Raw genomic sequence first — 14,623 nt, forward strand, 5'->3', positions numbered from 1 at the left:
CAGCAGGGAAACCTCAATGGGCCAGATGGCCTACTCCTGCTCATATTTCTTATGTTCTTAATATGTGGTGAGTTTGCTGTTCCAGACAATTTCTGTGTCCTGTAGGTTAACTGATAATTAGACATACAATGTTTGAAAACTGTATGCAACATTATTAATCTACATATAATGTAATATTATGCTATAATTATATCCTGCTATAATCCTCCATACAGTCCACCTCTTCCAGATGTCACCATACATGTTGCTATTGGCTATGTATATTATAATGATATTCAATAATAAATCTGTCATCAGGAGGAATATTAGATAAGTTGTACCAATCATTTGCTTATGGTAATATTCTTAAATAAATTCAAATCTGTAAAAACATATGATCCCACTTGTACATGGAAAACTTAAAGCTTTATTGAATAGGGAGGCAAAGTCATTTTGGCATACCTTAAAGAGATCAGTATGTTGAGGAATGGCTGCAGGAGAATAGGCTGGGTCCATTTTTGTAAATTCGTCTGCAAAATTGCTAACGTCAAGTTCATTTTGAATGACTGGTTTGATTGGAGGCTTAATTTTCTTGGTTGCTAAATCAGTCCAGTTTAATCCCTGAAGATAAATGTAGAAACATAGATTAAAGTCTGAAGATGAACATTAGTGGGTACTCTCAGGACAAGTAGGGTTTAAAAAATCCGTGTTAGACTGGGACCCTTGTGTGTTCAGTCACATATTCACCTTCACACTCCTATCCTCCATGTACCTGATCTTGTTCCCAGCCCCTGCCATTTCTAAGGCCTGTTCCCTGACTCCATTTTGTTAATTTTGAAATCCCCAATGCACAGACCCAACTTAGAGTTCTCCAATTACAATTTTCCACCTCCTCTACTGTTTTTGGTCTTTTTTGCAAATCCCCTTCTCTGTTCTAAATCTCTTTGCAGCCTCACTTGTCAGATTCCGCCTTGAATGTGGACCTTTCTCCTCGCCTAACACCAACCTTGCCTGCTTAGACAACTCCAGGTTCCAATCTACCAGACCCTGAACATCCTCTACACAGCACCATCCAGAGACAGAGAAGCAGTTTCAGCGACAAGTTGCTATCGATGCAATGCTCCTCAGACAGGATGAAGAGGTCAATACTCCCCAATGCCATTAGGCTTTACAATTCAACCGCCAGGAGTAAGATATGTTAAGTGCCGGGGTTGATTGTATTTAATGTATTTAAGTAAACTACTTAAGAACTTTTTAAAAGCTATTATTAATGCTTTTGGAGAGAGTGATTTAGATGCATATCATATTTTTACTGAGTTAAGTATTGTATGTAATTAGTTTTGCTACAACAAGTGTATGGGACATTGGAAAAAATGTTGAATTTCCCCATGGGGATGAATAAAGTATCTAGCTATCTATCTATCTATCTATCTATCTATCTATCTATCTATCTATCCAGGACCCAACCCATAGTCACAGGTGAGCTGGCACAAGCCTGAAGCAATTGTAAAGCTGTGAGACACCATCAATCATTTGAGTGCAGCAGAATTTCCAGTCCATGTATGTAACATAAATGTGAAAGATAAACTAATTTTTGCAAGTAATATTCATAAATATGGTTTTACAGAACTATATTGGAAAAATAGTATACCAATAGTTGATTATTCAAGTCTTTTTGGTAGTTTATGTAATTGTGTTCTAATCTCAATAGTAAATGTTAAGGGGAGCATGCGCTCAGTCACATAGAACATGAACAGTCCCTTCAGCCCACAATTTCTGTACCAAACACAACGACAGATTATACTAAAACAGTCCTTCCATTTGCTGCATATTCAGGTATCTAATTGTCTCTCAAATGCTTTTGCTTCCACCACTACCCCTGGCAGCCCATATCAGGCAACTACCCCTCTGTGAGAAATTTATCCTGCACGTCCTTTAAATGGCCCTCCCTCATCTTAAATGCACACCTTCGAGGACTTGATATTTCTATGCCAGAAAAAGATCCTGACTGCCTACCTCATGTACGCATTTCATAATTTTATAAACTCCTTGAGTCTCTTCTCAGCCTCTGACACTCCAGAGGAAAAAAACAAGTTTGTGTAATCACTTGTTATAGATCATACACTTTAATCCAGACAGCATCCCTGGTAAAGCTCTTCTACACCTTTTCCAAGGCTTCTACATCCGTGGAGAGCATTCTGAAAGGCTGCATCACTGTTTGTTATGGAGGGGCTACTGCACAGGACTGAAAGAAGCTGCAGAAGGTTGTAAATCTAGACAGCTCCATCTTGGGTACTAGCCTACAAAATACCCAGGACATCTTTAGGGAGCGGTGTCTCAGAAAGTCAGTATCCATTATTAAGGACCTCCAGCACCCAGGGCATGCCCTTTTCTCACTGTTACCATCAGGTAGGAGGTACAGAAGCCTGAAGGCACACACTCAGCGATTCAGGAACAGCTTCTTCCCCTCTGCTATCTGATTGCTAAATGGACATTGAATCTTTGGACACTACCTCACCTTTAAAAAAAAATATACAGCATTTACGTTTTTGCACATTTTGAAAATCTATTCAATTTATATGTAATTGATTTGCTTGTTTATTTATTAATATTGTTTTATTTTATTTATTATTATTTTCTCTGCTAGATTATGTATTGCATTGAACTGCTGCTGCTAAGTTAACAAATTTCACATCACGTACCAGTGATAATGAACCTGATTCTGATTCTGATTCCTGTAACAGGACAACCAGAATTGTACTCAGTTCTCCAAGTACGGCCTAACAAAGGTTTTATGTAGCTGCAACCTGAGTTCTTGACTCTTATATTCAATGTCCCTGACCAATGAAAGCAAGCACACTGTATGCCTTCATTGTCATCTTATTTAATTGTGTAGCTACTTTCAGTAAGCTGTGGACTTGCACCCCAAGATATCTCTGTACATGAATGCTGTTAAGGGTCCTGCCACACATTGCCCTTATATTAGACCTCTGAAAGTAAAACACCTCACACTTGTGGAACAGCACTTGTCATGGATCTCCAGCCAGAATAATACCCTTACACCACTACCATGGCCAAGTTAATTCTGAATTCAAACTTTCAAGTTACCATTAATCCCATGCATCTTAATCTTCTTGATCAGCCTACCATGAGGGAGGGTCTTGCTATGTTAAATGCCCTACTATGTAGACAACATCCACTACCCAGCCCTCATCAATCACCTTTGTTACCTTCTCAAGAGACTATAGTTTCCTGGATTATCCATATTTCCATTCTCGGACAAAGGCAAAACACCGACTACCCTCCAGTTCTCCAGAACCTTATCTATTGCACCTTCTCTATTTGGATATCTATCCATGGCTCACAGATGGTTTGATGCTGCAGGCATATGGTGATCTATGTGCACATCGTTAATCGATGGTATTTTGCAGGATGCTGTGTGACTAGCTAACAAATCCATGTGTTATGTTTGCCCGTCCCTGGTGACTGCCTTTTTTGAAGCATTATATCCACCTCAACCCAAAGAAGACTACAGATGAGAAACATCACCAAGGAGTTGAAAACAATGCATCTTCTTTATTATCTTTTAAAAGACATTACAGTATCTTTACCACCATTATCACATGTCCAAAACTTACCACTGCATTCTTTCCCTGCTCCTTGCAGACTCCCTCTCAGATGCCTCACCAAAGCATGGACATAAACTTCCTACCTCAATCTTCTCTCATCCTAGAGCCAGAGACCAATTCTTTCCCAGTTCTCACTCAATCAAAAGCCTCTTATTACTTAGCGATCAAGGTGTGCCATCCAAAGGCTAGAAGGTTCAAACCCAGCAGTGTCACAAGGGACAAGAGTGCATCATGGAGCCCCCTTTTTGTAAATGCTGATCTTACAGTTGCTAACAATTAACAAAATGAGAATTCCACAGTTACCTATTCCACAATTTCTGTGATACCTTACAAATAAATAACAGATGTCAAAACAGAAGGTAGATATGTTCACAATATGTTAATGCTTTCACTCAGTTTTAGAGATTGCTTGCAAGTAAACTGATAGAATGTTTAATTGTTCAAGGCCAGTTACACATTTTTTGTAAATGTGACATATTCATGTACTGTTTATTGGTAATCTATTAAAATACTGTACAGAAACACTGCAAGAAAGAATGATCCCACAGCATAAGACACAAGTAGCTAATAGATCACGCAAATTTTAGTTTATGAGACAGTAATCTTTTAACACAGGTGTGAATAATGAATCAAAAACACAGTTTTTTTCATCAACGCGGATACAAATTTCAAAAAGTAGTTTTGCAATTAAGCCAATATCTTGCTCAAAGCTTTGTCTTTCAAAATTGTTAGGAGGTATAATAGGTTGAGAAAGAAATTCTATATTATTCAACACTTCCTTTTTCAGAAACAATCTAATTAACTTAACATGGGGTAAAAGCAAACATTATTTTGTGAAACAGACAATTTTTAGACCTTGCGATGCCCATAAACAGTAAATTTCGAAGTACCGTATAAACTTAACCTTCTGTGGCAGAGCCTTCTGATCTTCCATCTACAGTTACTGAAACAATAGCAGATATCGTGTTAGGAGGTGGGCAGTGTGGTGGAGACATGTTCTAATTGCTAAACCTCCAATCACATTCGCCAGTGAAGCCAGACCACCTTGCACTATTGAGAATTTAGAATCTCCTGACTTTTGATAGGCCGCTCCATTGGTAACATTCTTGGACATGGTGAGATATTTTTCAGTGCAATTCACTCCAAAAGAGTGAAATACTTGATAGGAATAGGGCCTTATGTTCAGGAGGTGTTGGAGAAATGGTGGAGATGGATGTGGTGATAAGAGAGAGAACCATATCACAAGACTGTTTTGAAAAGGAGAAGAATTTAATTATCTAAATTATTCAATATGATCAGATTTACTGACTGCACCTGTATAATAATTCCCTTTAAGATTAAAATTATAATAATTGGAGTTTTGATCATTGATGAATGTCAAAGAGATCTGTACTGTGTTGGGAAACACACACAAAATGCCAAAGCAGTTCATCAAATTTGGCAGCAACTACAGAGGGAAATAGTTTTGGGCTGAGATTAGCATTTTGTGTGTGTTACTCAAGATTTATAGCATCTGCAGAATTATTTGTGGCCCTGTACTGTGCTGGTTGACCAGTGGATTGTACTGCAGAACTTCACCTGCATCTGCAAGGGATTGAAGGCTGCTTGTAACTCTAAGGTGCAAAGAAAAGAGCAGTGGGTTGGATTACCTTATTCCATATTAGATTACTAAATGCCATATTAGAAGCTCATGAAAAATAAAACATTACATTATGTAAAGAAAAAGTTAGCTAAGTCCACATTTGGTTACATTTTTTAAGTTTCACCATTTCATACAATGTGGTTATTTAACAACTAGATATGTTAAAATGTTCAAAGGAAATACGTTTACTCAAGATTTATGTTAAGCAATTGAGGTGGCAGAATTGTTCTTATGGATTTTGGCACAGCTACTTCTTTGGCATCAGAAATACCTCTGCCTCAGTTGGTTAAGCCCTGTGATTTATCTTGCATACTCATTGAACAGGATGACTCAAGAAGCTTTTAGTCAATTTAATTAAGAAGACTTTCTGTGGTCTACTCTACTGTGACTATTTTCTTTGACTGGTTATTGCTACAACAAAACTCCATCTTACAACTGCTATAATTTCTTATTGATACAACACCTGGAAAAAAGCATGTGATTTTATCTCTTCAGCTCCTGTTGGCCCTGAACCAAGTCTTTGTTTGGGATCTTTCGTCAGAAGTTTCTGTATTAAATTCTTGGCAGTGGGCCCAATCTCTACAGAGAATGTTGGATCATTTTTTAAGATTCGCCTAAGAAGGAATACATTTATTATTTAATTTCAAGATCAATAATGAGCACGAAAAGAACACATGAAATAATTACATGAAATTCATAGCAAGTTAAGCCATTTAAATTTACATATTACAAAAATCCAATATTTTAAGAAAAACTCATGACTGTTGGTAATGAATGAAGATAGTTCCTCCAGATTTTCTTACAGCTACATATAGGTTTTATTTTAGAGGCATAAAGTCATAGTGTTGTACAGGACAGTAATGAGCCCTTCAGCCCATCATGTCAATGACCTTTTTGCCCATTAACACCCATCCCATCTGCCCACATTAAGCCTATATCCTTCTATGCCTTGCCTATATTTGTGCTTGTCTCAATATCTCTTAAAGTAGCAATTGTACATGACTCCACCACTTCCTTGCAGTGAGTTATATACATCAACCACTCTGTGTAAATACATGCTGCCTAAATCAGTTTTGTAACTCCTTCCTCTTAAATTAAACCTATATCCTCTTGTTTTTGGTACTCCTACCATGAGAAAGAGATTCTCATGTCTATTAGGTCATACACTCAGCCTCCTTCACTCCAGGGAAAACAAACCCATCCTTTCCAACCTCTCTCCAATCCAAGAAGCATCCTGATGAACCTTCTCTGCACTCTCTCCAGTGCAACCCCATCCTTCCTCTAGTTTCGTGACCAGACTATGTACAGTTTGCCAAGTAGTATGTTGTAAAGTAGGTACATAACATCTCAGCATTTATCTTCTAAACTAACTTCAAATGAAGTTGGGATGGCCAGTTAATCACACATGCTTATAACCGGTGCCTTGAATGAACTACGTTGATAATCATTTCCAGTAGGAAGATGTCAAAGCTCCATTCACCACCTCCACATAGGAAGTTAAACCAGGAGTCAAAGAATTCACAAGTAGAGAAAACTGAAGTGTCATATATACATTTGCAGCACAAATTACTTTATTTATAAAAGAATATGTATTCATCTAGAAAAAATGAACTCAATATTTTTCTGGTCCTTAATTATTGGCCTGTTATATATTTTTAAAGAACAAGTGAATTAATATAATGCAAATCTGCATTTATTTACATACAAGAATAAAGAAGGAATGTGTTAATATTTTGTGTTGTACCCACAATGAACAGCTTAATGCAAAACATTAATATGCATTCAGGTACAAAATATATTTAGGTACAAAAAGATCTTTTAAAATATAGCATCTTAGTCTGCAGCTATATTAGTGGAAATACACTGATGCTGGAAAATTGCATAATCTCTGCATGGTTTCAGTAGTTTTCTTGTGCATTTTCTTTTGCATACTTTTCTAGCTGAAATGGCAATATTGTTCAATATAAATCACTGTTCTTTGTCCAGATGCATGTAATCTTGTATAGACTACTGAAATGTGTACCACAGCAACTAAGTGGCTTCAACCAGATTGTGCTTATGAGAAGAGAAGAAATAGCAGATAAAAGATTGTAGCAATTTTTTAGAATTCTGGTAGAGATAGTTATAATCACATTAGGTTCATCACTTTAGAGGCACAACTCTTGTTAACATCTACAACAGAAATACAGTGTCTCATATACAGAAGATTCCATTTCATACCTTGTGCTAGTAGCTATTTATTAAAATCTGAACATATGGCAGATTGGTTTATTCACACATGATGTGAGATTGCTGCAATTAGATTGTGAAAGGACATGCTTATTTCCTCAGGACGTGAGCTTGCAGTAACAGTAGTGTGTTACAATCTTTTATCTGCTATTTCTTCTCAACAAAACATTAGATACAGAGAATTGATGTGAATAAAATATTCTGTAAACAGTACTTCAGTTCTTTATTTTAATTACATCCAACACTACAATTTTTGTAGGAAAGGAAATTGCTGTTTGAATCACCTTGAGATTCCCGATTGAGAATTTTTTGCACCATCCACAGTGAAAGGAGATGCTCCAGTTAACAGTTCATACACAAGGACTCCCAGGCTCCACCAATCAACTGCCTGTTGAGAACCAATGATATAAATTGTGTCCAAGACAGCTCAGTGGCAGAAATCTTACCTCAGGTTAAAGTCCTACTCCAGAGATATACATACATAAAACCTAAACTCAGCTTCTATTTATTTTATAATTTTACACTTATTAAATTGCAAAAAAATTAAAAGAAATTAAGATCACTACAGTGCACATATGAAACACAGTTGTACTAATACAGTTGCTCACTTTTGGTAATAACCTTATCAATATTGTTTGTAAACACCAGGAAATCTGCAGATGCTGAAAATTCAAACAACACACACAAAATGCTGGTGGAACACAACAGGCCAGGCAGCATCTACAAGGAGAAGCACTAGTCCTGGCAAAGGGTCTCGGCCCGAAACGTCGACAGTGCTTCTCCTTATAGATGCTGCCTGGCCTGCTGTGTTCTACCAGCATTTTGTATGCAATATTGTTTGTAGTTTGCTTTCTGTAAAGCAGAATCCAAATCTGAGCACAATACCGTATGTGTGACCTTACTAAGATAGCAGGCAAATTTAACCCTTCTTTGCTTATAGGTCATGCTTTCTAGAAATAAAACCAAGTACTTTATTTATACTATTTATAGAGTTACCAACTTCAGCTACTACTTTTTGTATGTAGATTTCAAATCTCATAGATGCTACCTTTTTTATCCTTCAAGACTGAAAAACGACATTTTTCCAGAGCGAAGTAACTTCTATTTCTGAGTAATTTCAGGTTATTCCAAAATTCGACTTGGCACTTCCCAGAGTTATTCACCCTTGTTCCTTTGATGAAACCTCCTTGCTTGTTGTATAATTTTCTGTCCAGTGCACATTTTGGAGAATTTTGGATATATTTAAATTGTTCCTCTGGAAATAACCATCCTTATGCTTTCCAGGGACCCTATAATTTATTCTGGATAGATGGATCACAACTCCTGTGAGCAAATTCCATCTCTTGATCCCTTGGGCATTCACACCATTCCTGCCACATTACATCAACTCAATCTTCTCAACCCCTGGTCTCTCAAGACTCCTAAATTATTGCCTTTTTCTCTTCCTCAACCATCTAGCACCCTAAGGCCATGCCCCATGTACACCCTGAATATCTGATCAACCCAGGTCTCCAATCCAGTGGTTCCACAATGGAAGCTCCAATTTCCACCCCTAAGTCCAGTTCAGTTGTGTCAATTGTTTGCCAGCCTTTCTTTCAGAACTTCATGGCTCCTGGCAACTTACCTTGAAAACTAATGTAACCCTAGACCCAAGTCCCAGGTACTAACTTACAGCCTCTCTTCTCACCGAATATGTTGACATTCTTACTACTCTGTCTGTTCTTTATATACACAGTGCTTATTAACAATAAATACCTGTGTTGAATTTTATTTTCAACTAAAATCCTAGTCGATAACAGAAAATTTAAGTTAAAATTGTTAAAACTTATTATCCTGTTCCCAATCTTTAAAATGATAATCATCATGGAAACCGATAAAATATAAAAATACGTAGAACTTAGCCAGTATAAATAAGCAGGCATGCTATAGTTTGAAGAAAGATCTTGGCTCGAAACATCAACTGTTTACTCTTTTCCATTGATGCTGCCTGACCTGCTCAGTTCCTCCTGCTGTGTTACTTTGGATTTCCAGCATCCACAGACTTTCTCATGTTTATGCTATAATCTTAACTGAGTACTATAATAGTACAGCTGTCTAACTACTTGCATTCTCCTTGATCTACCTCAACAACTTTTCTCAAAATTAATGTGTCTGCAGTCTTTTCCCTTTTCTACTTAAAGTTTATGCAAAACTAAAATCAACTTGAAGTGTTTTATCTGAACCCTATTTCTACTTCAGGAACACCATTGAGAGAAATTCCATATGGCAGTCTCTATGCCACATAGATCAGGAATTTCATATTGTATATTGGTCTTGGCACACCAGGGCTACACCATAATAAGCATGAACACTCATGAGCAAGACAATTCCCAGTTTCCATCATTAAGATATTTCCAAAGGAAATGTAGATACGCAAAGATCAGAGCCCACTTCATTGGTAACTGCTGATTAATCTTCTGATGAATTGATCAAGAACGTATTGTATAAAATGACATGTGGAAATTAGAAATTGGTAAAGGAAACTTTCTAAATAAGAGGTTTACATGTGGTTAGTTCCAAAAATTATGTTCTAACAAAAATATAAATTTGTTTATTCAATGATGTAAAAATGCAACTAGACATTGACCTTGTCATGTCCACAACTTCCTCCTTGAATGATCTCTGGTGCCATGTATTCAATGGTGCCACAGAATGAATATGCCTTTTCATTCTAAATAAAAGGAAATGTATGTATATATTTACATTGCAGATCAATTTTAAAACATCCACAATGGACAAAAATTTAAATAGCTATACAAATTCTAAGCGTTATCAACCAGCAAAATTTACCTTGTCAATGACAAATTCCTTGCTGAGTCCAAAGTCTGTTAAAACAATATGACCATCACCATCCAATAAAATGTTTTCGAGTTTGATATCTCGATATATGATGCCAAGCTGTCAATAAAAAGGTATTAATAAATTTAGACAATTATAAAGGAAGAATGTGACTGCACTGAAGTGGATGCAAAGAAGATTCACCAGGATGTTGCCCAGAATAATCACTGCAACTATGAGGAAAGACCGGATCATCTACTTTTGAGATAAAAACACAAGAGAACAGGAAAATATGAATAGATGTAGGTCACCTTGCTCCTGAAAAGGATCATAGTTGATCTGCCTCAGGCCTGAACTCCTCTTCTGTACCAGTTCAATATGCTCTCAATTTCCTGATCTTTCAAAAATTGATCGATGTCCTCTTTAAATACCTTGAGATGATCCCACAGGGTAGAAAATTTCGGAGAGGGTGGACATAACTGAGGTATTCAAAATTATATGGGTGTGACAGAGAGTGCTTGGTAAATGTACACAAACATTGCCTTGTCACTCTGCTGTCATTATGCTGAGAGTGCAGACTTCAATAGCTTTCCTGGTATATCCTCATAAGTGCTGATGTGCTCAGGTTGGATTTACGGTGCCTTTCCTGCCATACACGGTAGAATGTTTCATTTCTTTAGTAACAGGGATGTGTAAATGTGCATATATTGTTTGTATACTGTATTGAAGGTAGACACTTCTGTTTATTTGTAATAGGACTGCAACTACATCGTGGGATACATCATATTCTAATTCATGTGTAATCTTAAACTAACTTTGTGGGTAATTAAAGATGGCATGAGAGATTGAGACTGCCAACAATAAGTATGGAATTATTATTGTGTTTTCTGGTAGATACCTTTTTGTAAATATTGGCAGTTTTCTTTTTCCTACTTTCACTAAGTTTTGTAAGTTTGATTTTTGACGCACTTAATAAACACCCTTGCACTATGGTGCTAAGCGACTCTAGCCATTGTTTCTTTGGTCACAACCCACGTATCTAACAGTGGGACACAGAGTGGGTCAATAACCACTTGGAATAATATGAAGTTTAGAATTGGGACATTCAAAGGGGACTTGAGGAAGAATTTTTTTTTTATCCAGAGGCTGCTGAAACTTAGAATGCAATTCCTGAGGGAGACAAGTACACTCATCATGATGAATACCTGATGAGCGCTTGAAATTTCATGGCATTGAAAGAAATTGAGTTCCAGAAACTGGCCCTGTAAATGATAGAAACTTGATAGCCAGCACAGATACATTGGGCCAAAGGACCATTTTTATGTTGTATGACTTTAAATTTTTAATACAAATTAATTATATCCAAATGGATTTTTACAATATTCAAAGAAAACATAATACCTGTATTGCACCATGGATACAATAATTTGGCATTTTACTTTTGCTCTGTATGACTGGATGTTTTTTTTTAGTTTTACCTTATGGAGGTGCTCCAGAGCTAGTACAATCTCACCGGTGTAAATTTGAACCTCGTTTTCTGTAAAGTGCTCTCGTTGGTAAAGATGTGTAAACAATTCACCACCATTCACATAGTCTGCAGAAGGAATTCAAATATCATTTACAATAATCGCTTCAATGTAGGAGAGTAACCCAATAACTCTATAATTCTAAGGTGGTACTCAGACGGTTTGAAATGAAAGACTGAGTGACACAAGAAGCTGTTATGATTAATCAAAAGCTTGATTAAGCTGGTAGCTTTATGTGCATTTTAAAGGAGGCCAACAATGTTGAAAGATAGAAAGTTTAAGGAAGGAATTCCAAGGCAATTGAAACTGATGATTTGAAACTCTGAAACAATTGAAACTCTGCCCCTGCATTAATTGAATGGTTTTCTCAAGTAATGTTATGTCTCAGTTTGGAAAAAATTAGAAGTAGAACTTTTGATCCCTGATTCAATTTTGAGAGGAGATGGGGCTCTTTGGCCAAATATTATCATTTAATTTGAATTATTTTATATCGTTTCCTTCCAATCTTATTCTATATAAATATGAATTGGCGGTTGATGACTCTTTTTCTTTATATATATATAGATGATGGTAAGATGTATTGCTCCGGGGGTTGATTCCTAATAGGTTTTTTCCCCTTTTCTTGTAGTCAGTGGGTTTTTTTTAGTTAGATGGGGGTTTTTTTTTTCCTTCTTTTTCTTATATATAAATTTTTTTTCCATTTTTATATATTTCGATCAGCTTTCATTTTTCTTCAGCTTTATTAATTGTATACATATTAATTTGTTGAAGTTTTGTATCATTTTATAGCTGTAGAAGATTATGTACCAATAAAAAGATTCCAAAAATGAAAAAATGAAACTGATGCTGCTAAGCCAGAACTAGATGTCTCATAGGTTTGTAGAACTATAGGAAACTATATTTGTTAGTAGTGATATGACCTTGGAAAATGAGAAATTATAGAGAGAAACAATGTACATTTAACAATTGAAACCCTGCTTAACTGAGAGCCAATACTGATAACCAAGAAGAAATACTTCGGATGCTTTGAGTTCAGATATAGGAAACAGAGTTTTAGAAGACATTTACAGAGAGGCAGGCTGGCTAAGAGCCTCTTGAAATAGTCAAGTTCAAATATAGAAAACACACAGATATGAAAATCTGCACTAGGTTATGTAGTTGCAATTCAATTCATGAGACCATAAGACTTAGAAGCAGAATTAGGCCATTTGGCCCATTGAATGTGCTCTGCTATTCAATCATGGCTGATCCTTTTGTTTCCTACTCTCCCCACTCCCCAGCCTTCTCCCTGCAACTTTTGATGCTATGTCCAATCAAGAACCTATCAAGCTCTGCCTTAAATATACCCAACAACCTTCACTGATGCCTGTGGTAATAAATTCCACAAATTCACCACCCTATGGCTAAAGAAATTTCTCTGCATCTCTGTTTTAAATGGACACTCCATTATCCTGAGGCTGTGCCCTCTTGTCCTAGACTCCCCCACCATGGGAAACATCTTCTCCACTTCTACTCTGTCTAGGCCTTTCAACATTCAAAAAGTTTCAATGAGATTCCCCCTCATCCTTCTGAATTCCAGCGAGTACAGACCCAGAGTCATCAAACATTCCTCCTATGATAACCCCTTCATTCCCAGAATCATCCTTGTGAACCTCCTCTGAATCCTCTCCAATGCCAGCACTTTTTTTCTTAGATGAGAGCCCAAAACTGTTCTTAATACTCAGGGTGAAGCCTTACCTGTGCCTTAAAAAGCATCAGCATCACATTTGTGCTCTTGCATTCAAGATCTCTTGAAATGAATGTTAACATTGCATTTGCCTTCCTCACCACCAACTCTACCTGCAAGTTAACCTTTAAGGTTTTCTGTACAAGGTCTCCCAAGTCCCTTTGCATCTCAGAGTTTTGGATTTTCTCCTCATTTTGAAAATAGTCTGCATATTTATTTCTAATACAAAGTGCATGACCATGCATTTTACAATACTGTGCATCATTTGCCACTTTCTTGCCCATTCTCCTAATCTCAGTCCTTCTGCAGCCTACCTGTTTCCTCAACACTACCTGCCCCTCCACCAATCTTCATATCATTTGTAAACCTGGTAACAAAGCCATCTATTCCATCATCTAAATCATTTATATGCACCATAAAAAGAAGCATTCCCAACACCGACCCCTGCGGAACACCACTAGTCACTGGCATCCAACCTGAAAATAATCCTTTTATTCCCACTCACTGATTTCTACCAATCAACCAATGCTCTAACCAAATCAGTAATTTTCCTGTAATTCCATGGCCTCATAACTTAGTAATCAGACTCATGTGTGGCACCTTGTCAAAAGCTTTCTGACAGTCCAAACATCCACTGCATCCCCTTTATTTATTCTACTTGTAATCTCCTCAAAGAATTCCAAAAGGTTAGTCAGGCGAGGGTTCCCTGAAGGAAACCATGCAGACTTTGTCCTATATTGTCCTACATCACCAAGTACACCATTACCTTATTCTTAACAACTGAATCCAACATTTTCTTGTCCACTGAGGTCAGGCTAACTGGTCTATAATTTCCTTTCTGCTGCCTTTCTCCTTTCTTAAAGAGTGGAGTGACATTTGCAATTTTCCATTCCTCTGGGTTTGAAAGATCATCACTGAAGCCTCTACAATCTCTACCTTTACCTCTTTCAAAACCCTAAGAGCCTCTTGAAATAGTCAACTCCAAACATAGAAAACGCATGGATATGAAAATCAGCACTAGGTTATGTACTGTAGTTGCAATTCAATTCATAAGACCAAAAGACATGGGAGCAGA

At 36.9% G+C, this 14,623-nt stretch overlaps 1 protein-coding gene across 3 annotated transcripts in view; it reads right to left on the minus strand.

The window, feature by feature from the left end:
* The window catches only part of LOC140730493 (ribosomal protein S6 kinase alpha-5-like), a 72,124-nt gene that overhangs the window by 35,167 nt on the left and 22,334 nt on the right, over positions 1-14,623 (minus strand). For 2 of the 3 annotated variants that reach the window (XM_073051005.1, XM_073051006.1), the window contains exons 4-9: positions 11,775-11,890; positions 10,309-10,416; positions 10,106-10,189; positions 7,764-7,867; positions 5,714-5,864; positions 442-600 (exon numbers count right to left, since the gene is read on the minus strand). In XM_073051005.1, coding sequence (XP_072907106.1) covers positions 442-600; positions 5,714-5,864; positions 7,764-7,867; positions 10,106-10,189; positions 10,309-10,416; positions 11,775-11,890 — 722 coding nt within the window. The remainder of the gene's footprint in view (positions 1-441; positions 601-5,713; positions 5,865-7,763; positions 7,868-10,105; positions 10,190-10,308; positions 10,417-11,774; positions 11,891-14,623) is intronic. The other variant, XM_073051007.1, reaches the window with a different exon arrangement.

This window comes from Hemitrygon akajei, chromosome 7 (genome assembly GCF_048418815.1).
Source record: "Hemitrygon akajei chromosome 7, sHemAka1.3, whole genome shotgun sequence".
Classification (NCBI taxonomy): Eukaryota; Metazoa; Chordata; class Chondrichthyes; order Myliobatiformes; family Dasyatidae; genus Hemitrygon; species Hemitrygon akajei.